Raw genomic sequence first — 22,225 nt, 5'->3', positions numbered from 1 at the left:
TTTATTTGCATATTTAAAAAAAAGAAGAAAATTTTTCTAAGATCATTTTTTTAGTTCAAAAATATCTAAAAAAATTTTTTTCTATATTCAAATTAAAAAATAAAAATTAATTCATAAATAACTAATTTTAGCATATAAGAAATAATTAAACAAATTTTAAAGATAGAATACAGGAAATAAATGGTAAAATTTTTATTTTACAAATTTTTTTAAAAATTGAAGTGATTAGATTTACTACCAATTTAATCTCTTATGGAAACATTCCTTAACGAAGATTCAACCTTAAGTTTTCTTTAAGATGAAAAAATTCTTCCAAAAAGTAGAATGTCAAGGTTGGAAATTGGGAAACTAAATTTCAAAAAGGCATTTTTATTTTAAAATGTTCCAGAAACCATTACAGAAAAATCAGTTTCTGCCAAAAAGGTATTTTTTTGCTGCTCATGTTTACCGCTAAATAGCATGCTTCATTTAGCATATTCATGGCTTACAAAAATATCATTAACTACTGCTAATATTCATGTTTGATACAGCAATACCATGACTATTTTCATCAGCTTATCTCTAATTCGCTGAATTAAAAAAATCTTGTTGATATAGAAAATTAAACATAAAATAACAATTTTTATAAATTCATGATAGTTACAAGAAGAATTATCCAAGATTTTTCTAATATGTAACACAAATTTATAAATGAATATAGTTATTATCAAGCTTCAAAACATGTGAAATCCCTTATGATGTACAGTTAATTCCAAATTATTTGAAAAAAAATTGTTGACATTTGAAATAATTAATATTTATTGTTATGTGAAAAAAAATATTTACGTTGATAATATTTAATTATTAATGGTTTGAAAAATACCATCTGTTATGTTGATTCATGTTAGATAATTAACAATGATGTATTTACTTTTTTAAAATATTTTGTAAGATGAATATTGTCTTTTATTGACCTTATTTGGAATGGGAGAAAGTTGATGGATAACTACCTTAAATTAATTAATTCGTTAATTCTGGTAAAAAATTATTATTAGAAAAAAAAACCTAGAGCTACTTCATGTCTATAATCGGCTTCTTTTAATTCTTCTTCTAACGTTTTATCAACAATTAATTGATCTGGTCCTACAAGTAATATATCTCCTGCAACCACCTGAATAAGATATTTTGTATCTTTATATCGACAAAACTTAGAAAAAACATATTTAACGTCGTCAAATGCCAATTTTCCGATTTTCAATCCCTTCTCTAAAGCCATCTCTAAAAATAATTTGTATTCATCACTTATTTCTGAACTTAAAATGTCGTCATCATTTTCCATATTTACAGAATTTTCTCTAGAAGGAGATATATATGTTGAATTCCGACTTTGACATCTACTTGAAGTAGGAAAAAATATTGTCTCATCTTTTATATCACTTTCATTTTTATCTAAATCAATGCATTTTTCTTTTGTTTTCTTGTTAGATCCCCTTTTTATATAAGATCGAGATCTTCTATTAGCCAAATTTTTTTTTCTCTCCTTTTCTTCGCACATTTTATTAAATTTCCGAACAAAATTTTTATCCTAATAAAAACAAAAATAGTAAATTATTAGATAACTTACAGTAAAATCTTCTTCGGCGCACCAAGTATTGGCTGAGGAAGGATAACCTTCCCACTTTACTTCATACATATATTTACCATCAATTAATGTTCTAGAAACAATTTCTTCAACATAGTATTCATTTTCTTTAAGCTTAGATGAATTTGCATTTCTCCTTCCCATTTTACCGATACTCTAAAGCTAAATTAACTAAAAATTATTAATGAAGAATTTTAAAAAAAAATTAAAAAAAAAAGAATAAATATAATTATAAACAAATTATTTGTAACAACTACAAATATATCTTCCGTTATTATAATTTTTTTTTTTTTAAATTCTATTTGGCGCTAACAGACAAAGAATGTTTTTACTTCTCAATCGTTGACATTATTTAATTTTACAATTAAAATTACGAAGAAATGATAAATTAACTGTTGATTATTTTAATTAACAGTATCTCTATACTCCTGTAATATACTGTTATTTATATTCATTTTAGTGTCACCAAAAACTAACAGTATATATAACACCAAATTTTGCGCCAATAGTTGTCCTGTTTAAAATATAAATGTAAAACATTTTACCAATATACTATTTAATACAATTTTTTTTTTTTTGAGTAATTCTAAATTATTGTTTTTTTTAGACAAACCTTTTTAAAATAATATTTACATTATGGCTAACAGAAAACGTCAGTTTGCCAGAATTGAAAGTAAGTTAGTTTGTTCTAGTATTTATAATTTTTTATTTATAACAGATGAAAGTGATGTTTCCATGGAATTTGAAGAAAAACGAAGAAATGGTCCCGAACTTTTTGATGGTCCTCGTATTATTAGAATGATTGTTCTACTGGGAAATACAAATACTACTAATTTAGAATCAAATTTGGAAAATTTGGCTTATGTTTGTATTAATAACATCGAAGATTTTCGTTTCCAAATATTAGATACATTGGGTGAATGTACCGTTTATACTCCTTACAAGCATAATATATATTCTCCTGTTATTGGATTGTTAAATGTAAAAGTTAGTGAAGTTGTAAAAGAGTATTTGGATAACATGATTAAGGATATTAATGGTTTTTTGTATAATGGACATTTTCAATATGCTTTAAATATTCTTTTAATGCTCGCTGAATTAGTTAATGTTCATGTTATTTCTCCTAAAAATTTTTTGTCTACCTTACAATTTTATCTTCTCCAAGCTAAAGATGTAGAAGATAGAGAACGATCTGACTATTGTGTCTATTCTGTGATGAATTGTCTTCCAATATGTGCTTTAGAACTTTCTGATAATGAACCTGCTATGTTTATGGACCTTATATCACGTATTGAGGATTATATGAGTAATCGTGATATATCTTTTACTGATTGTCTCAAAGTCTGGGAAGCAAGTGAAGTTATAAATCAGAAAGAAAAGTTACAATCATTATGGGATCAAATTAAGAATTTAGAAAATAGGCATTGGCGTGATGAAGGATTTTTAAGACAATATTATGCTAATTTTAGAAATGATTTTGAAACATCTCCACTTCATGAGCTAAATCCAATTGTTATTCCTCAATCATCATCAACACTTATTTACCCTAGACCTCAAATGATTTTTAGATTATTTGAACCAGCTCACATAAGTTCTAATGATCCACCTCTACCAAAAGTGGAAACAATTGATAGATTTTTGTTGGAAGATGCACTTATTGCAATTCTCGAACAACATGTTTATGACAGAAAAGCCTGTGCTGAATCAATGCTTTCATATATAAAAAAAGCAGATTATCCAGTAACATATGTCATTGTAGAAATCATTTTTAGACTTTTACTTACATTACCAGAATCACCTCAAATTCATGTATTTTATGGAAGTCTTTTTATAGAATGTTGCAAACTTCAGCCTAATAAAATGCCACAGGTTCTTGCTCTTGCAGCTGAACTTATTTTTAGAAATATGAATGAAATGCAGGTTGCATGTGTTGATAGGTTAATTGACTGGTTTTCATATCATTTATCAAATTTCCAATACAGATGGACATGGGGTGATTGGCTCGAACAAGTAAATTATGAATCAAATTCTATAAAGAAATATTTTCTTACAGAAGTTATAATCAAATGTGTTCAATTTGGTTATTACGCAAGAATTGTTGAAGCTTTACCTGAAGGATGTCAACTCATGCCTCCTCCACCTGAATTTAACAATATTTTGAAAGATTGTGATGAAGATACATATAAAATTTCTCATGATTTAGCGGAGTCACTTAGCAAACGAATAACAAACGATGAAATATTAAAATATTTAACAAAATCTGATGATGATGAAAATATGGATGGGGGTCAATTAAATGTAGCAACTGTTTATGATAGTGAAAAAATTAAAATGTTAATGGCTACTTTATTAGATCTAGCTCAAAATGCTTATACTCATAGTGTAACATTCTTCTTGCGTTATAGACCAGCTTTCTTGGAACTTGTTAGACATGATGCAGGCATTCGTAGAATTATTTTAGAATCAATATTTACAGCATGGAAATTTAATCCACAATTGATTGAACTTTTAACTGATAAATTATTAAAGATGCAAATTCTTGATACATATTCTATTGTAAAATATATTCTAGAGTCACAGGATTTGGCTGATTATGTTAATAAGAAATATTTCCACCATGTTTTGTATCAATCTATTCATAGGCTTTCTACTCATGTAAGAAATTTGACTAATGACTATGAAAAACTTAAATCACAAATAAATAGTGTTGAAAGAAAATTGCTTAAAAAAGAAGATTCTAATATGGATGATGATGGTACAGTGGAGGTTTGTGATGAAATTGATATTGATTCACTTGAAAATCCAGAAGAATGGATTAATAATCAAAGAAATGTTTTAGAAGAAAAAGAAAAGTGTTTGTCTGAAAATTCAAATGTTTTGAAGAATATATTAGAAGAAATTGTTACTTATTATTCATCTAATTTGACTTCTATTAACAAAGAAAGTGATGAAATTTTTTATAATTTTGTTAGTGGTCGTTTTAAACAATTTATTATTGTTAATTTAAGAACTCTTGTCAATTACAAAAACTCAATTATTAAACTAATCAAAAGCAATGAAAGTATTGAAGAAACTCTTTACAAAGATATTATTAGTTTATTAACTATTAAATAAGTTTGAATTGGTATTTTTTTTTTCATTTTAAGAAAGTATTAATTTTACTTCCGCTTAACCATATTTTTTTTTATGGAAGCAAGAGTGATTGTTTAAAATATTTCTTTAATAAATTTTACGATACAGTTTTCTGTAAGATTTCTTTTGTGTCAGAATCTTGACGTTAATAAACGGCACAAATTATTTAATGGATAAAATTTTGCATTCATTTTTATTACATATTATACATTCTATTACTATTTGAAAATACATAAGAAATTTTTTCTAAAAACTAAAAATTAACTATAACATGTTGTCTCCGTCATCGAATAAGGATGTCAGATGTATCAAGCTATACATAGAAGAAATAAAACTCCTTTTTCACTCACTTTTTTATTTTATTATAATTTTTTTATTCTTTAGAATATAAATAAAATATTCACATATTTCTAAGGCTTTTCAAGATTTTTTTTTTTTTGGAATCTTTTGACAATTTTTTATTAGTATTATATTTCTATTTAAAAATAAAACTTTTGTAACTAAGAATATTGTGAGTATTATACGTATGATTTTGTCAAAATTTGTTTTCTATAGATATAAAAAAAAACCAATTTGAAAAAATATTCAAGAAAATAAAATTAAATCTAGTTCCATGAAAGGGAAAATTTGTTTATCTAAAAGAAAATATTTACAAAAAAATAATGTTACTAAAATTAATTCCAAGAGAATTTTATCAATTAGAATATAAGGCAAAAGTTTAATTCCATGAGAACTTTTTAAAAAAAGAAATATAAATTTTTTTTATAGGTATAAACAATGTTGTTTTAAGTTTAAAAGTTAATATCTTTCTTGAAAACAAAGCATCTATATATATATTTTTTTAGATTCATGTAAAAATACAATCCATGAATTATCTCTCTAATAATTTTTTAAAGAAATATTATCAAATTTTAATATTAATAAATTATTATATAGAATCAATTAATTATTTGTAACTTAATTGTTTTATATATCTGTATTTTTTACTTTTTTTTAAAATGATAAAATTAAATACCGTATGTATAATTTATTGTAAAATCAGTAAATTATATATATTAAAGTGTAGGAATGACCTTGTGAACAATTGGGACCTAAATGATCGGCTATTTAAGTACAAGGATTTAGTTTTAATTATTTAATTATACATAGAACTATATTATTTGTATTAATTAATAATAGTCCATTTATTATTAATTTTATTTTCTTGTTATAGTTTATTTTTATCTAAACTTTTCATATAAATATATATAAATACACATGTTATTATGAATAAATTTTCTTATATTATATTATTATATTATTTTTATTTTGGAGATTCATTTAAAGATTATAATCTTAAAGGTGTTAACAGTAAAAGTTCTACACCTTTTAGTGGAGAATCTTCAATACCTAATTTTTCAAAAACTAATAATGATATTAAAAATTCTTATCATGAACAAGATATAAATGCATTAACAAATTCACAAATAATATTTTTAAATACAGTTACAAATGTTCAAACTCCTGGAATTCAAGGATCAAAGAATATGTATAATATGCCAGGAAATCAAACACCAAGAATTACAGCTCAAAATATAAGAGAAATTGATTGGACACAGGTTGATAGAAGAAGTGAAGAAGGTTGGTGGCATTTATATCCATTTGGAGAACGGTATTTTGATCGTGAATTAACACATAGACCATGGATGGATAAACAAATTGATCTTGATTTTTTCTTTCCATATTATGGTTTTAGATTTAATTATACATTTGTATGTTAAAATATATATATATTTTGTTTATTATAAATAATTATTAATATAGATTTTTCATGAAGGATTTATTGCATTTTCACATCCATGGTATATTCAACCACCATATACTTATCCTACACCACAGTGGCCTAAAAAACCTGATCCAACATTAATTGCAGCATTTATGGCTGATCAACAGATGCAACATGTTGGTGATACAAGAATTTCAAATGTTTGGTTTAGAATAGTTGAAAGACCATATCAATTGATTGGATATAATACATTGGAAACAGATTTTACAGATGATACAGTTAGATTAAGAAATAATCCACAAGAAAGGCAACCATTAGGAGTTTATTCATATGATGATCCTCGTTTTTATAGAACTTATCGTGGTCGACAATTAAAAACTGAAATGGGTAGACTTGAAGATCCTGAATTTCTTGATAAAATAACAAATGATATTCGTGAAGGAATGGTTGGAGCAAGAGGTTGGAAAGCTGATTATGCATTAATAATTACATGGGAAAGAATGTCATATGGTGGAGCACCAAAAATAACAAATCTTGATGATTATGAAAGAGCAAAAAGATGGCAAAATACCTATCAAATGGTTATTGCAACTGATGAGATTCGTTCTTATGTTATGATGAATTATGCTCATATAAATTGGACTTCATCAGCACAGGCAGGTGCATTAACTGGTGGAAGGGGTGGTAAACAAAGTGCACTTGTAGGATTCAATGGTGGTAATGGAACAGGATGGTATGAATTACCTTATTCTGCTGAAGGAAACTCTTATAAATTAGTTCAATATGGTAGTACACAAATTGCAGGTAGATGGTTAGCAAGAGTTGATGAACAAATACAGTATGGTGGATGTAGTAATGATTCAAGAGGACCATTAGAATTATCACAACAATATGGAAATATGCTTGGTGGTATATCATTAAATGTTAGTGGACCTTGTTATCGTAATTTTGATATTATAAAATTACAATTTGATGAAATAACATTAGATTGTGAAAGAGTATGTTATATATTTATTTAAAAAAAAAGTTTTTTAATTTTAATTATTTAGATTGATATGGTAATTGCTCGATGTGTTATACCTGTTAATTCTGTATTTAAAATTGGATTAATTGAAGTTAAGTTATCTGTTGATGGTGGTAAAAATTATCCTTGGTGGACAAAATTTTATATTTGTAAGTATAAAAATAATTAAAAATGTTTTTTAAAATTTAAAGTTTATAAACTTTTCGATTATTTTTTTAATATTTATTTATAATTTATTTTTATAGTACAACCAGGATTATCACGTCGAAGGGTAAATCTTATTAATGATCCAAGAGATATTAATAATAATTGGAATAATTTCAATGCTCAAAATTTATCATTATCTTGGGAATGGCAAAATATAACCTCAAATCCTAATGCCATTGTTGATATTTCATTATATGGTTATTGGGAGGATGTGGAAGGTCATTCATTGAAAAAAATTGGCCATTTGGCTAGAAATTATCCTAATTCAGGACAATATACATTTAATCCAAGGTCATTAATGTTTGATGATGAAGCTGATCCCGAAGCATGGAGATGGTATTTTGGTGGTGTTGTTCAAGTTTCAATATCTGATCCATGGTTAGAAGATCGTGGAGATGGAATTTACTGGAGTTCTCCAGTTTCATTTGGATGGTTTTATCATCAAAAATGGGAATATGAAAAAGGTAAACTTTGGGCATTAGAAATATGTCAAGAATGGTTTGATTATGATGGGAGAAGGGAAAATTTTGCAATGGAACTAGAACCAAAAATACCTTGTCCATGTACTTTAAATCAGGCACTTGTTGATTTTGGAAGATTTACATCATTACCAGATTGTGATATGGATGGTGATCATAGATGTTATTATACTCAAGGTGCTCAACATTGTGTCTTAAGTACATTCTCAGTTTGGACAGGTGCTGGGCAAGTTTGTTGTTATGATTATGAAGGTTGGCTTATGTTTTCTGATGACTTTGAATACAATGACCAATATTTAAGATTTTATTCTCCTGGAGTTCCATATAGAGCACATCCTTGGGGTAGTTATCCATACAAAAGACCTCCATACGTTCCAACATTATCTAATTTTTATAATGATCTTCTCCCTTATGATTTTTGCTGTAAATGGGCAGGTCATTGTGAATTTTATTTCTGGCGAAGGCAAACTTCTAGTTGTCAAATGTATGAAGGTCCATCTATTGGATTTATTTATGGAGGATCACATATTGTGACATTTGATGGTAGAAGATATTCATTTCATGGTAAAGGATATTATGTATTAGTAATGCATAAATCTAAGAATCATGATTTAATGATTCAAGGTAGATTAGAGCAACCACCAAAAACAATATGGGAAGATGAAGTACGATCAACAGTTGTTACTGGAATTGCTGCAAGAGATAATGGAAGTTCAGTTGTTGAAGTTTTTGCTAGAAAAGACTTTAGAAGATGGAGATACAAAACTGATGTTTATGTTGATGGTGTAAGGATTTATTTTGATATGCCATGGAAAAAAATTCAAACATTCCAAGGTGTAACAATAAGAAATCCTCCAAGAAATATGAATCAAAGTGACATTGATATAATGTTTACAACTGGAATTGGAATAAGAATTCAGGAATCAAGAGGATTATTAAATATCATAATAACATTACCTCCAAATTACAAGGAACAAAGTGTAAATGATTTCTTTTTATTTGATGAAAACTTTTCAAATATACAAAATTTTAATCCAACAAATTTAGGTAATTTATCAGAACATGATAGATGTATGACTACATATAGAACTCAAGGATTACTTGGAACATATAATGATAGAATTGAAGATGAATTTACAACACCTGATTGTAAAATAATAAGAGTTCCTTATCCTCAATCTGAGAGTGATTCAAGAAATTTATACTATAATTTTGGTGAAAAATGGCGTTTAGATAAAAATTTAGATCTTCCAATGTTATTTAATCCAGATCGTAAACCAATATATGATCCATTAAGTTTTGCAAATCCACAATTTGAACCAATTTTTAATCCATGGTTATATACAAATTCAACATTCTATGAACAATTTATTTTTTCAAGAGAGGAAGTAAAAGTAATGTGTCAGGGTGATATATCCTGTGAATATGATTATATAATGACTGGTAGGCGAGAAGTTGGTTTGACAACATTAGACTACCAGAAACAATATACTCATTTTAAAAGAAAAGGAGAAGTTAAACGTATGTTTTAATGTTTAATAAATAATAATTTATAAAATTTTATTTACTTTATAATTTTAAAAATATATATATTTTATTTCTAGACCAGTCATGTGGACCATTAATGAAAAATCCTGGAGTAATAAAATATCCACCAGGAAATAATTATTTAGAGGGAGTAACAGTAACTTTTACATGTACACCAGAATATTTTTTACATGGTGATCAAATAAGAGAATGTAAAAATGGTACATGGAGTAAAGGATGGTGGGCATGGTGTAGACTTCGCTCTGAAGAGATTGCCTTAAAATGGATGACAGGAATTTTAAGTTCAGTGGCAATTTTACTTGCATTAATGTTAATCTTTTGTCTTTGCCATAAAATTGGTAGAGCTAGACAAATTGCATTGATAGAAGCACACTATGGGCATAAAGAAGATAGAGAGAAAATTATAATCTCACCAAAATCTTTTATTTCTAATAAATTTGATGGAATTTTATCACCTAAAATTATTGAAAATAAAAATGAAATATATACTGATAATAATAATAATAATAATATAACTATTGCTGGTTATAATACTTCTGTTTAAATTAAAATACTTTAATCCTATTTATGTTATTTATTCTATATATTTTTTTTAAATAAAAATTTATATATACAACTTGTAAAGTTTAGATATTGTTAAAAAATATGCATAATTTTTATTTTTATTATTTTTACTACTATATATCATTATACTAAAAATTTTCTTAAATATACAAATATTGTTGTTCTATTTTTTAATGAATAAACAAAAAGCTTACTAAATAATAAAAATGAATTGAAAAAATAAGATGAAATATTTAAAAGTTATTACTGTTATCTTCTATTCTTTTAAACCATTCTAAAATTAATCAATTCATATCATTGAAAGCATCTCCAAATAGAGACATATGTTATATTTTAACAAACTATCTATTAAATTCTTTATACTTTTCCTTTTATTTTTCTAACTCTTTATTTCTTTAATATATATAAATATATATATATATATATATATATATATATATACTAAAGCAGGCACATTTAAAAATATTTTAAAAAAGAATTAAATTTATATATCTATATTTTTAACAGTATTTATACAACTTGCTGTTTATTATTTCTATATATAATAAAAATATAATGCCAAAACAAGTTTAAACTAAATACTTTTGTTTGAATTTTTAAATATTTTTCATTGATAAAACATAATAATACAATTATTAAAATTTATATAAAAAGAAAAATGTTTGATATATTTTTGTTTTATAATTTTTCTATTTTTATATATTGATCCAAGTTTTTATCAAACATATTTTATATATTAAAAAAAATTATGTTCAATTAAAAATTTTATTTTATTTAACTATAGTTTTTTAAAAAAAAAATTATTATAATTATAAATAGTTTTTTTTTAAATTTGTTATTAATTTATTAATAATGTTATTCTATTTATTTATATCAAAGTTACATCCTTATATTGTTTAATTTATTTTATATATCATTTATTTATTAAGTTAAGAGGCTAGGAAATGTGTGAAAATATAATAATTATCTCTTTACAAGTGTCAAATATTCTTTTACAAAACTTAATCTTAGAGGCAGATATATTTAAATATATTATAAATGATAGTTACTTTAACTTTATTTATCATTTTATAAATCAGTATATATTCAATTACTTTGTTATTAATATTTTTTATTAATTTATCAAAAAATATAAATATTTAATTAATTTTTAATAATATTATATAATTTGTAAAGAATAATTTTAAAAATATTATTATCATAATATAATAGTTCTTTTATATTATCAAATGAAAAAAAAAAAAAAATTTCAATAATTACTTAACGTATTTTACTTCATCGATATCTCGTTATTTATTTTAATTTATTCGATAATATTATAGTTAGTGTGTTTATCATTATGATACCAGAAGAATCAACTGCAGATCTTAGTTCACCTCATCATTTCTGTAATTCTAATTTACTCTCTAATCAATTTTTATGTACATCATTATCAAATGAAAATGTTAATAATGAACAAAAAAAACTTTCAATTAGGGCTCCAGATATGCAAATGGGAAGTATGTTGTTATTGAATTAACAAATTGTAATTATATTTTTTTTATTTTATAGAATGTCGTTATGTTCGTTTATTAGATAATATTACTTATATTGTTGGTGCAGTAATATTAAGAGAAAATAGTAACAAAAACTTAGAAATATTATTAATACAAGAAACAAAAAAAAGTTGCTATGGAAAGTATGTTTTAATGAATTAAAAATTAATTATAATATTTATTTAAAAATAATTTTAGATGGTATATTCCTGGTGGAAGAGTTGAACCAGGTGAAAGTATTGAAGCAGCTGCCATCCGTGAAGCCAAAGAAGAGACGGGATTTGATGTTGAGATTAAAGAATTATTAAAATTAGATGTTCAAGGATCTGGTTGGTATCGATTTATATTTTTTTGTGAAATTGTTAGTGGTGAAATAAAAACAAAACCAGATAGAGAATCTTTAGCTGCAGCTTGGTATTTAGTTGAAGATGTAAGGCAAAAAAATGTTTTATTACGTAACAAAGACATAAAAGATATAGTTGATGATGCTGAAAAATATTATAGAACATATTTTGGAAAAGAAATTATTAATCCATGTAGAATAATACCAGAATGTCAACGTGGATTATTTATTGAATTTGTTATTGTCAAAAAAAATATGGACAAGTATGTTACTTTTTTTTTCCCTCATATTTTAAAAATTTTATTTTTAGAACAAAAACTGAGATTCTTGTTCATAAATCTTGTAAAAGTCAACAAGAAATAATTACAAAGAAAGATGTATTTCCTACTGTTGAATTTGGTTTTGAATATATATTTCCAATGGTTGTTTCAAAATGTTATAGACATATCCTAGAAAATGGTGCTTCTCAAATTGAAATGCCAAGCAAAGTAATAAATATATCCGTCCAAGCAAGTCTTGATAATATTTATCATGGAATTCGCCTAAGAATTTTATCTCCTCATAAACCTAGTATTTCAAAAAGTCCAATCTTGGATCCTGCAAGATATACATGGATGGAAATAACGGATAAAAATGTACTTCAAGCTTTACGTTTAGTTGATGGACAATTCATTACAAGATTAACAATGTTATAAAATTTTACCATCCATAAATATATATATATCAAATGCTTCAATTTTATTTTTTTTTTATTTTACACTAATATAATGATTTTGTTTATTATATATCATAAAATTTATTTTGAAATAAAATAAATTTTTTTTTTTCGATTAAAATATTTTAAATATTTTATTTACAATTATTAGTAGTAAAATAATCCATATTAAAAAGAATAATGTCTTTTTTTTTACAACGGATTCAAAGGATACACTATAAAATAGATTATACTTAAAACATTCTATTTAAAATATTTATAGAGTAAATTTAATAGGCTATTTTTTTAAAAATAACTATTAAAACTATAAAGAAAAAGATTATTATACAATTACTTGCATAAATATATTATCTTTTAAAATTGCCTTATTTTTTTTTATTTTAACTGTAGAAACTTTTTTTTGAGTGAAAATGATTACTATAGTTATGTTTAAAGAAAAATAATATTAAAATGGTAATATAAGTTTTATTTGATATAATTGTTTTTAAATTATAAATAATTTCATTACAATTAAATCTTTCATTTTTCTTTATTTAAAAAACTTTACTTCTTCTTGGACATGGACAATATTCAGCATCATTTCCTGGAGCTCCTGGGGTTCCTGGTGTTCCAGGTTGTCCATCGCTTCCAGAATTACCAGGTCCTCCTGCTGGTCCTGGTGGGCCTGCTGGTCCTGGTCTACCTGCAGATCCTGGTTGTCCATCTGATCCATTGTTTCCAGAAGGTCCTGGAGCTCCAGGTGCTCCTGCTGGTCCTGGTGTTCCAACTCTTCTTGTACCATTAGCTCCTGGTGATCCTGGGGCTCCATCTCTTCCTGGATTTCCTGGTGCACCTGGATTTCCGGCTGGTCCTTGTGGACCTGGGCCACCATTTCTACCTGGTGATCCTGGAGCACCTGGATTTCCATTTGGTCCTGCTAGACCTGGTGGACCATCTGGTCCTGCTGGTCCTGCTGGTCCTTGAGGGCATTGCATACATGATGAACTGTGTGAAGATGAAGAAGCTCCAATACCATTAGTTCCAGGAACTCCATCTTGTCCAGGTATTCCATCAAATCCATCTTGTCCAGGTTGTCCTGGTGGTCCTGGTGGCCCTGGTAAATTACAACTTTGAGAAGATGATGATGCAGCAGAGATGGAAGAGGCTGCTGGAGCTGAATAAGAAGCACTTGATTGTTGTGCATATCCAGATTCACGTAATATTCTTTTATTAAAAACTTTATTATTTTCATTAATTTCATTAGACATATGTCTCATTTCTTTCCATACATTATTAGATAATTCATTGAATTCTTGCATATCTCCAACTGTTATTTCATGTAATTTGTTTATTTCCATATAAACATTACATAATATTCCAATAGTTGTTAAAATAACTAGAGTACTTAAAATGTTAATTCCAATTATAATAGAAGTCATTTTTAAGAATAAAAAAATCCAAATAATTATTTTTTATAGTTAAACATTTTGCTTATATAGATATTTCCTGGTAATAAAATTGCTTGTATTTTTTTTAAACTTGTTTTTTTGTTTTTAAATACAAACCAGTTAAATATATGTTTCATTACCTAAATTTTTTTTTTTTGTGTGTGACTACAATATAATTTATGGAATTTTAAAAATCTTATCTTAAGAAATATATATATATATATATAAATAACATTACAATTATTTTATAATTTAAAAATCTACTTAATCAATCATTATTTTTTATACTAATAAATTTTGTTAATGATAGTGAAAAATGTTTCAACTAGTAAATATATATTAATATAATGTTAAATGAGTTAAAAACATAAATCTCTTAGATTATATTATATTCTTATCATTATAAACAAAAGATAGAAGAAATTTTTATGAGATTACTAAACAATGTTAATTTTATAATTGTATATTTTTATGTAATAATTTTTCTATAAATCAAAAAAAATGGTAGGCGATTTTACTTATCAATAGATTTATTTTTATCTTAATCAATTGTTATATTATTATAAAATAATTCTCATTTTGAAATTTTTTTTCTAGATGTATAATGAATTCATTTGTTCGTTCTATAAGTCAACATTCTCTTAATTTACTTAATTCTCAGTATGGGCATAAAAAACTTGTTAATATAGTTGAACATGGAACAGATTATGTAGTGATAAGAAAGGTTAATAATAATTCGAATTTATTGTTAAAAGAACGTTTTGAAAATTTTTTAAATTTTATTAAAGAAGTATGTTAATATTCATATTTTTATTAAATATTTTTAGAAATTTTATAATTTCTTATATATTACTGAAAAATGTTTATTTAAGATGATTGTTTATCTATTAACAATATGGATAAGTGCTGCTATACTTATATATTTCTTTGAAAGTTCAGAAGATATTAATTACAAAAATAATGAAAATGATAAACAAGTTTTAAATGTTTTAAGGATGATAAACAATTTAGAAAAAATTCAAAATAATAAATTTTATAGTAAAAAAGAGTGGGAGAGAGAAGTAATAAAATTATTAATAGATGAACAAAAAAAAATATATGGAAAAACAAAAGATATTACATTTATAAATTATTATATATCTTGGCATTGTAAAATGATAGGTTTAACTGGAAAGTTAAACAAATATTCTTTATCAGAAAAAACAAAAGTTCTCTTAATCATTTTATGTCCATTTGGTATTATTATTTATTACTATAATATTTGGCATATTGCAACATTTATATATCAATATTCACCATTTTATTTAAATATTTTGATTACTTCAATATTAGTATATTTAACATTACTTTATATTATTGTTTCTTTTTTTTATCAAACATTTTTCTTTAAGGATATCTTTGATATATTTAAAATATTAATAAATTTAGATATGGATGAAAATATGAATGAAATATCAGCTATTAAAATGTTAATAATTCATGCAATTTTTTGGACAATTGTCTTTATTTTTATTAAACATTTTTTTAAAAATGTATTGTTATATAGAATAAAATTTTAAATAACAAAACTATTTAAAAAATAATAATCTATAAAAATGTTTTTTTTTTATAAAAAAATAGATAATATTGAAAAAGTATTTAAGAAACATAAACTGTAAATTAATGAATACCCATAAACCAAAGAATGGTATTAATTGAATAGTCTGCCTCAACATCAACTTCTTGAAGACTATGATTTGACTTGGGATATGTTAAAACTTTACAAAGTACCTTTCTTGCTTGTAATGTTCTAATATATGGACGATAATGAGGTACAACACGTAAGTCTTTCTCACCAATTAAAAGTAAATATGGAGTAGTTACATTTTCAACTAATGAAATTGGTGATTTCATAAACATTTCTTTTCTTTCCTCTAATGTTAAATATTTTCCCCAATTATAAATTTTATTTAATGATTCATAAACTGCCCAATCAGCAATATCACTAATATCATGAGAAGTTTGAAAATCTAATACAGGATTAAGTGCAACACATGCTTTAAAATCATTAGGATATTTTCCAATAAGTGAAGTAACAGCAAATCCTCCATGTGATCCACCAAACAAACATACATTGTTTTTATTTATAAATGGATATAAACTTAAAATTTGATTTTTCGCATGATGAATTTCATCAATTTCAAGGGTTCCACATTTTCCTGGTAACTCATCAACAAATGATTTTCCATAACCAATTGAACCATGATAATTTACTAGTAAAACAGCATATCCACTATTTAACATTAATTGTACATCTCTTCTTGGTAATGATAATAATGATATACCTTAAAGAAAATTTATTTTAAGATAAATTAATTATTTTATCAAACTTACCATGTGGTCCACCATGTACACAAACAGCAAGATTTAATTCTTTAAAATTTTTTGGTTTTATAAAGATACACTCATACATTCCTTTACCAATATCAAAGTATAATCTTTCATAATCATTATTTATCAATTCTTTATCACACAAATCTTTATTATTAGAATTTTCTAAGCACATCCATGAAATTTTTTTACCATTATTATCATTAAACTTTCCAACATACATTTCATGTGCTATATTTGGTGAACTAAGAGATGAAATAATATAGTCATTACAAACATCATATAAAGTCCAACTTCCTTTAACTTCAGAAATATTTGTCAATCTTTCAACACTCTGACATTTAATATCAACTGAGACAATTTCAAGTTTACATTTCCATAAAGTTGAAATAATCAAATTTTTACCATCATTTGACCAGGATCTTTGTCCATATGATGGCATAAAAAATCCTGGAAAAGTATTGTCATCCTCAATATTTTCTAAATTTTTTATAGGAATAATTTCATGAATTTCTTTATTACTTAAATTTAATTCATTTAATGATAAACAACTATTATGAGGACCAAATGGTTCTCGCATCATAAAGTATACAAATTGACCACAAGGTGAATTTATTAAACATTCAATACTTTTATTCTCAAGAATAATACTACTTTCTTTTGTCTCAATATTATAAATTATCAATTTTCCTGGTCTATTATTACAAAATATTTTTCCTTCTTTTAATTGTGTCTGTGAAAGTACAAATGAGATAATAAATTTAGAATCATTTGTCAATAAACTATATAATGGTGATACATTTTCTCCTTTTATTAACTCATTAATAACTTCAATTTTTCCATTTTCAACATTAAGTAAACATAATGTTGGAATATAAATTTCATTTAACTGTTCACCAAATGATTCATTTAAAATAAATTTTTGCCCAACATTACTTTCCTCCAACTTTTTTTCATCATTCCAATCAACATCATTATCAAAAAATTTTGAGGTAGAAATTTTTTTTTCAGCTGAATATAGTACTTTAGAACCATCTTGTGATAATGAAAATGTTCCAAATTCTCCAGATAATATTGGTTTACCATGAATTTTTGATGATAACTCAAAAGTATCAATTACAGTTTCAGTAACATTATTCAAAATTTGAATAAGAAATTGTTCATTATCATTTTTCTTTTTTGAAAAAAATACAGCTTTTTTTTTATTATCAATACTATATGTTGTTGTATTGTCAGTTTCACCTATATATGAAGTGAATGAGGTAGGTGATTTCATTGATGAATTAAAAAAAAAGATTCTTCGTTGTTTAAGCATTGTATCAATTTCAACAGAACGTTGAGAATAAGTTACCTCAACAGTACAAGATTTGTTATCATCATTTAAAAAACATCTTGCACCTGTAGGTATTCGAATTTTTGATAATCTACTATATGTTTTTTTTAATACATCAATTATTTGAAAAACTTCTTTTCCTTTTGTAAGCATATTTTATAATTCTAAAAATAAAAATTGTTTTTATTAAATTTATTATTAGTTAAATTAAATTATTAAAATTACTATATATTTTTAATAATTATAATTATGGAATATAAATAATTAAGAATTGACTTCACAACTAAATAAAACGACGTTTCTCCAACAATATTTGTTATTAATTCTTTAAAAATATCGCTTTACATCATTTACAATATTATCTTACTTTCTATCTATCATTTTATTTTTATACAAAAAAAAAATCTTCTTTTAATTTGTTGAATTAATCATTTAAAAAGATAAAAATTTTCATTCAACTTTAGCTTTATTTAAAAATTACAATATATATTTATATATAAATGATAACTTTTAATAAGCATATTTAAAATTTATTACATAATTTATTATATGTAGAGAACAATATATTATTTGATCATAAAATATTTTAATAATATATATATATATATTTTTATGGTATACAAGAAAGGAAATAATCTTTTTTGTTAAAAAGTTTTGTTTGTTTTTCAAAAACTATTTAAAAAGTAATGAAAAAAAAATTTTTTTTTTTTGCGAAAAATTATTTAAAAGTTATTCAATATATTAATATGTAAAATTACAAAAAAAGAGTACCCTTGAATTAAAATAAAATTTTTTATAAAAAGAAAATATTTTTAAACATTTATTTTAACTAAATGTTATCTACCATATGGAATTACTATTTACAATAATTTCACTTTGGTTAATAAACTTTTTTTTTTTAACGAGAAAATTTTCTTTAATATTATATACTTTATTTTGTTAAATTTTTTTAAAAATAATTTATGTTTTATCTTTATTGATAATAAAATTTTAATGTTAAATTTAGTATCTTAATATTGGTACTATTTTAATACATATTTTTTTAATTTACTATTTATCTATAATATATTTAATATTATTGATAAAATGTATATAAACATTATATAAAGTTTTTATATATATTTTTCTATTATCAGTTAACAAATACAATTGTTTTATGAGCTAAATCAATGAATTGTATTAGATTAACATAAAGGATTAAATAAACTTTACATGAAAATGTTATTTATGTTAAAAATAATCCTCTATTTAGGTAAAAATTTTAAGTCATTTCAAAATACTTGATATATATACAATTGAATGAATAATAAGGTGTCATTTTTATTAACTGATACTATTTATCATTTAATTTTGTTTATCATTATAATTTTAAAAATATTATCATATAATATATGATAATTAATACTTTTTATAATATAAAATACATATTTTAAAATGATAAGAATATATAACAATATCTTTAAACAATCTTTTATCATCTATGACATTCCTATATGTAATAAACAAATTTTCTAAATACTTTTAATTATTTTTTTAATGATTTTAATACTAATTAGCATAAATAAGATTTATTTCAATTTATCATTTTAGTACATCATTTTAATGTAAAAATTAAAAATAAAAAAATTTTTTTTTCAAACAATATGGCTCTCAATGATATAGAAGAGATTAATAATTTTATGAGTTATGCCATAAATTTTGATGGAAAACAAAAAGTTTGGGCAAGTCAAATTTTTAAAGAAAAATCAATGTAAGTAACTTTTTATATATTAATATGATTAAAAAAAATATTTATTATAGAAGGAAAACTATTTCATTTAATAATGATACAACACAAAGTGACACTACCTCAGATGAAGAAAATAACCTTAGTGAGGAAAATATTTTTAGTCTTTTTGAAAATAAATTAGAAGACAAACTTACATCATCAACATTTTATAAAGAAAAAATTGAAAAAATTAATAAAAAGACAATGTTTGAGGAAAGTATGAAAAATAGTAAATTTATTAATATAAATACCTCATATACTGATAATATTTTATCAAAAGAGGAAATATCAAAAATACCAAAGAAAAAAACATATATATCTTATATTTCAATGTACCTTGAAAATGCTAAGATAGCACCTTTTAAAGAATACTTAAATCCATTTGAAAGTTATTATAAATATATAAATACTGGACCAAATCATGTATCAGTTAATATAATACTTCCATTTGTTGAAACGGGTAAAAATTCTATTATTATTGAATGTTCCAAAGATATTGAAATTTCTAATCTTATTGGTTTAATTTGTTATAAATATACATTGAAAAATTATAAACCACCTTTAAAAGATATTTATTATTATGAATTAAAAATTGCTCATTCATCTCATGAAATTTACTATGATTTACCTAGTTTAGATGTAACAAAAAAATTTAATGAGGCTAATTTTGATAATCTTGCTTTAATAGATATAACTTTATTAGGAAATAATTATTCAAAAAATGTTACTGTTTATACATATGATGCAAAACCATATATAATATCTTTACCATCATATAATGTTCCATTAAGTATGGTTCGTGATAAATGTTTAGATATGGTACGTTCAAAACTTGGTTTAGAAAAGAAAATTAAAGGTATTGATTTATGTGAGATTCAATATGTTTTACAAAAATTAAATGATCAATATACAAATTTAGATTTAAAAATGCCTTTATTTGAAGCTAATTGTGATGAATTTGTCCTACTTCGCCAAAATAGTGTACGAGGTGACTTTACAAGTATATATGAAAAGAAAACAGTTACATCTTCAAGAAATATTACCACTAGTAATGATAAATCTCCCAATACAATAGATAATATGTTACCAGTTATATCAGAAAATATTGACTATCAAGAACCTGAAATTTGTTCACCATCAGACAATACCTTAAATGATTCTAAATGTATAACAACATTTGAAGTTGAGAGATTAACAAATTTAAAATTAAAAAGAACAGAATTATTAGGTAAATTTAATAAATAAATAAATTTTATTTTATATTTTAGAAATTACTGAAACACATATTCAATTTATTTCTCAACGTACACCAAAAGTATTACTTGTAATTCCCTGGCAATTATTAGCACACTTTTATTTATCTAAAAATCATAATGGTGTTGCATTATACAAAATTATATGGATAAAATTTGATTATCTCTTTCATAATGGTATGAAAAAATCAAATAGTAATACATTAGATTCTAAAAATTTTTTTCAAAGAATATACAAAAAACGAGGTTCACAAAGTTTATCATCATCAACAAATGATTTTCAGGGTAGAAATTCAATAGATAAATGTTCTTTTCAATATGATTATAAATTTTTTGAAGAAGTAAGTTAAATATATACTTTTAGTTAATTTTTATTTTATAGAATATATCTTTTGCAAAATGGAAAATTATTAATTTTGAATTATCAAGTTATTATTCATCCTCAATAACAAATATTATGTATCCTATTGAAAATAATTTAAGTGCATTAGTTTATAAAAAATCAGATAATGGTCGAAGATCACCACTAGAAGCATGGGATATATATAAAAAAAATCAAAATTCTTCACATTTAATAAATAATTTATAATATTAATTACGATTATTTTTAAAAAAAAAAATTGCTGTTTGTAAATATTTTTAAAATATGATGAGATTTTTAATACATATTTGATCTCAAATGAAATTTTAATAAAATATTAATATATTTTAATAAATATTAGTAATGGTTTATTTAAATATAGTAATGTTAGTTTTAACAGTCATACTTTATTTAAAAAAAAAATTTTTATTTTCTTTTTACTTATATTTGTTTATACTAAAAAGAAAGTTATTATGTAAGAGGAAAAAATTAATTTAACCAATAAATATATATAAGATTTATAAATAACCAAGAATAAATTTTAATTTTACAGCAATTGTCAATTATAATATAAATAAAAAAATTAGATACTTAGAAATATTTCATTAAAATTACTAATAATATATTATGAAGTAAAGACAAAACCAATTGAAATAACAAGATCAAATTTTAAAGTGTTTCATTTATTTGTCAAATTTTATTTGATAACATTATTTAAAAGTTATCAAACGACATACAACTCTAACTTATTAATTTTTCATATAAAAATTTGTATGTAAA

The 22,225-nt window shown here is 23.6% G+C and overlaps 7 protein-coding genes across 7 annotated transcripts; 4 read left to right on the top strand and 3 right to left on the bottom strand.

Annotated features, from left to right (window-relative positions):
• Window positions 1–954: 954 nt before the first annotated feature.
• On the bottom strand, window positions 955–1,765 carry SRAE_2000247400 (Chromo domain/shadow and Chromo domain-like and Chromo domain-containing protein; the record flags this gene model as incomplete). Its single annotated transcript, XM_024653546.1, has 3 exons — window positions 955–989; window positions 1,045–1,564; window positions 1,604–1,765. The coding sequence occupies 3 exons, from the start codon at window positions 1,763–1,765 to the stop codon at window positions 955–957; spliced, it is 717 nt and encodes a 238-aa protein (XP_024507012.1).
• Window positions 1,766–2,257: 492 nt separating this feature from the next.
• On the top strand, window positions 2,258–10,320 carry SRAE_2000247300 (Protein mesh; the record flags this gene model as incomplete). Its single annotated transcript, XM_024653545.1, has 7 exons — window positions 2,258–2,294; window positions 2,340–4,595; window positions 6,068–6,504; window positions 6,557–7,516; window positions 7,568–7,691; window positions 7,788–9,749; window positions 9,833–10,320. The coding sequence occupies 7 exons, from the start codon at window positions 2,258–2,260 to the stop codon at window positions 10,318–10,320; spliced, it is 6,264 nt and encodes a 2,087-aa protein (XP_024507011.1).
• Window positions 10,321–11,679: 1,359 nt separating this feature from the next.
• Window positions 11,680–12,913, top strand: SRAE_2000247200 (8-oxo-dGDP phosphatase NUDT18; the record flags this gene model as incomplete). Its single annotated transcript, XM_024653544.1, has 4 exons — window positions 11,680–11,839; window positions 11,892–12,018; window positions 12,074–12,481; window positions 12,529–12,913. 4 exons carry the CDS (start codon window positions 11,680–11,682, stop codon window positions 12,911–12,913), a joined length of 1,080 nt encoding a protein of 359 aa, XP_024507010.1.
• A 553-nt stretch (window positions 12,914–13,466) lies between these two features.
• Window positions 13,467–14,351, bottom strand: SRAE_2000247100 (Nematode cuticle collagen, N-terminal domain-containing protein; the record flags this gene model as incomplete). Its single annotated transcript, XM_024653543.1, has 1 exon — window positions 13,467–14,351. One exon carries the CDS (start codon window positions 14,349–14,351, stop codon window positions 13,467–13,469), a length of 885 nt encoding a protein of 294 aa, XP_024507009.1.
• A 613-nt stretch (window positions 14,352–14,964) lies between these two features.
• Window positions 14,965–15,806, top strand: SRAE_2000247000 (Hypothetical protein; the record flags this gene model as incomplete). The annotated part of the gene is made up of 3 exons (XM_024653542.1): window positions 14,965–15,150; window positions 15,188–15,421; window positions 15,789–15,806. 3 exons carry the CDS (start codon window positions 14,965–14,967, stop codon window positions 15,804–15,806), a joined length of 438 nt encoding a protein of 145 aa, XP_024507008.1.
• A 213-nt stretch (window positions 15,807–16,019) lies between these two features.
• Window positions 16,020–18,216, bottom strand: SRAE_2000246900 (Acylamino-acid-releasing enzyme; the record flags this gene model as incomplete). Its single annotated transcript, XM_024653541.1, has 2 exons — window positions 16,020–16,684; window positions 16,734–18,216. 2 exons carry the CDS (start codon window positions 18,214–18,216, stop codon window positions 16,020–16,022), a joined length of 2,148 nt encoding a protein of 715 aa, XP_024507007.1.
• Window positions 18,217–19,706: 1,490 nt separating this feature from the next.
• On the top strand, window positions 19,707–21,673 carry SRAE_2000246800 (Stress-activated map kinase interacting 1 family-containing protein; the record flags this gene model as incomplete). The annotated part of the gene is made up of 6 exons (XM_024653539.1): window positions 19,707–19,813; window positions 19,864–20,060; window positions 20,112–20,687; window positions 20,751–21,059; window positions 21,100–21,425; window positions 21,467–21,673. The coding sequence occupies 6 exons, from the start codon at window positions 19,707–19,709 to the stop codon at window positions 21,671–21,673; spliced, it is 1,722 nt and encodes a 573-aa protein (XP_024507006.1).
• Window positions 21,674–22,225: the final 552 nt, after the last annotated feature.

The sequence above is a fragment of the Strongyloides ratti genome, assembly GCF_001040885.1.
Source record: "Strongyloides ratti genome assembly S_ratti_ED321, chromosome : 2".
Lineage (NCBI taxonomy): Eukaryota > Metazoa > Nematoda > Chromadorea > Rhabditida > Strongyloididae > Strongyloides > Strongyloides ratti.
Note: the sequence above shows the minus strand (reverse complement) of the source record. Positions and strands in the feature narration are given on the sequence as shown.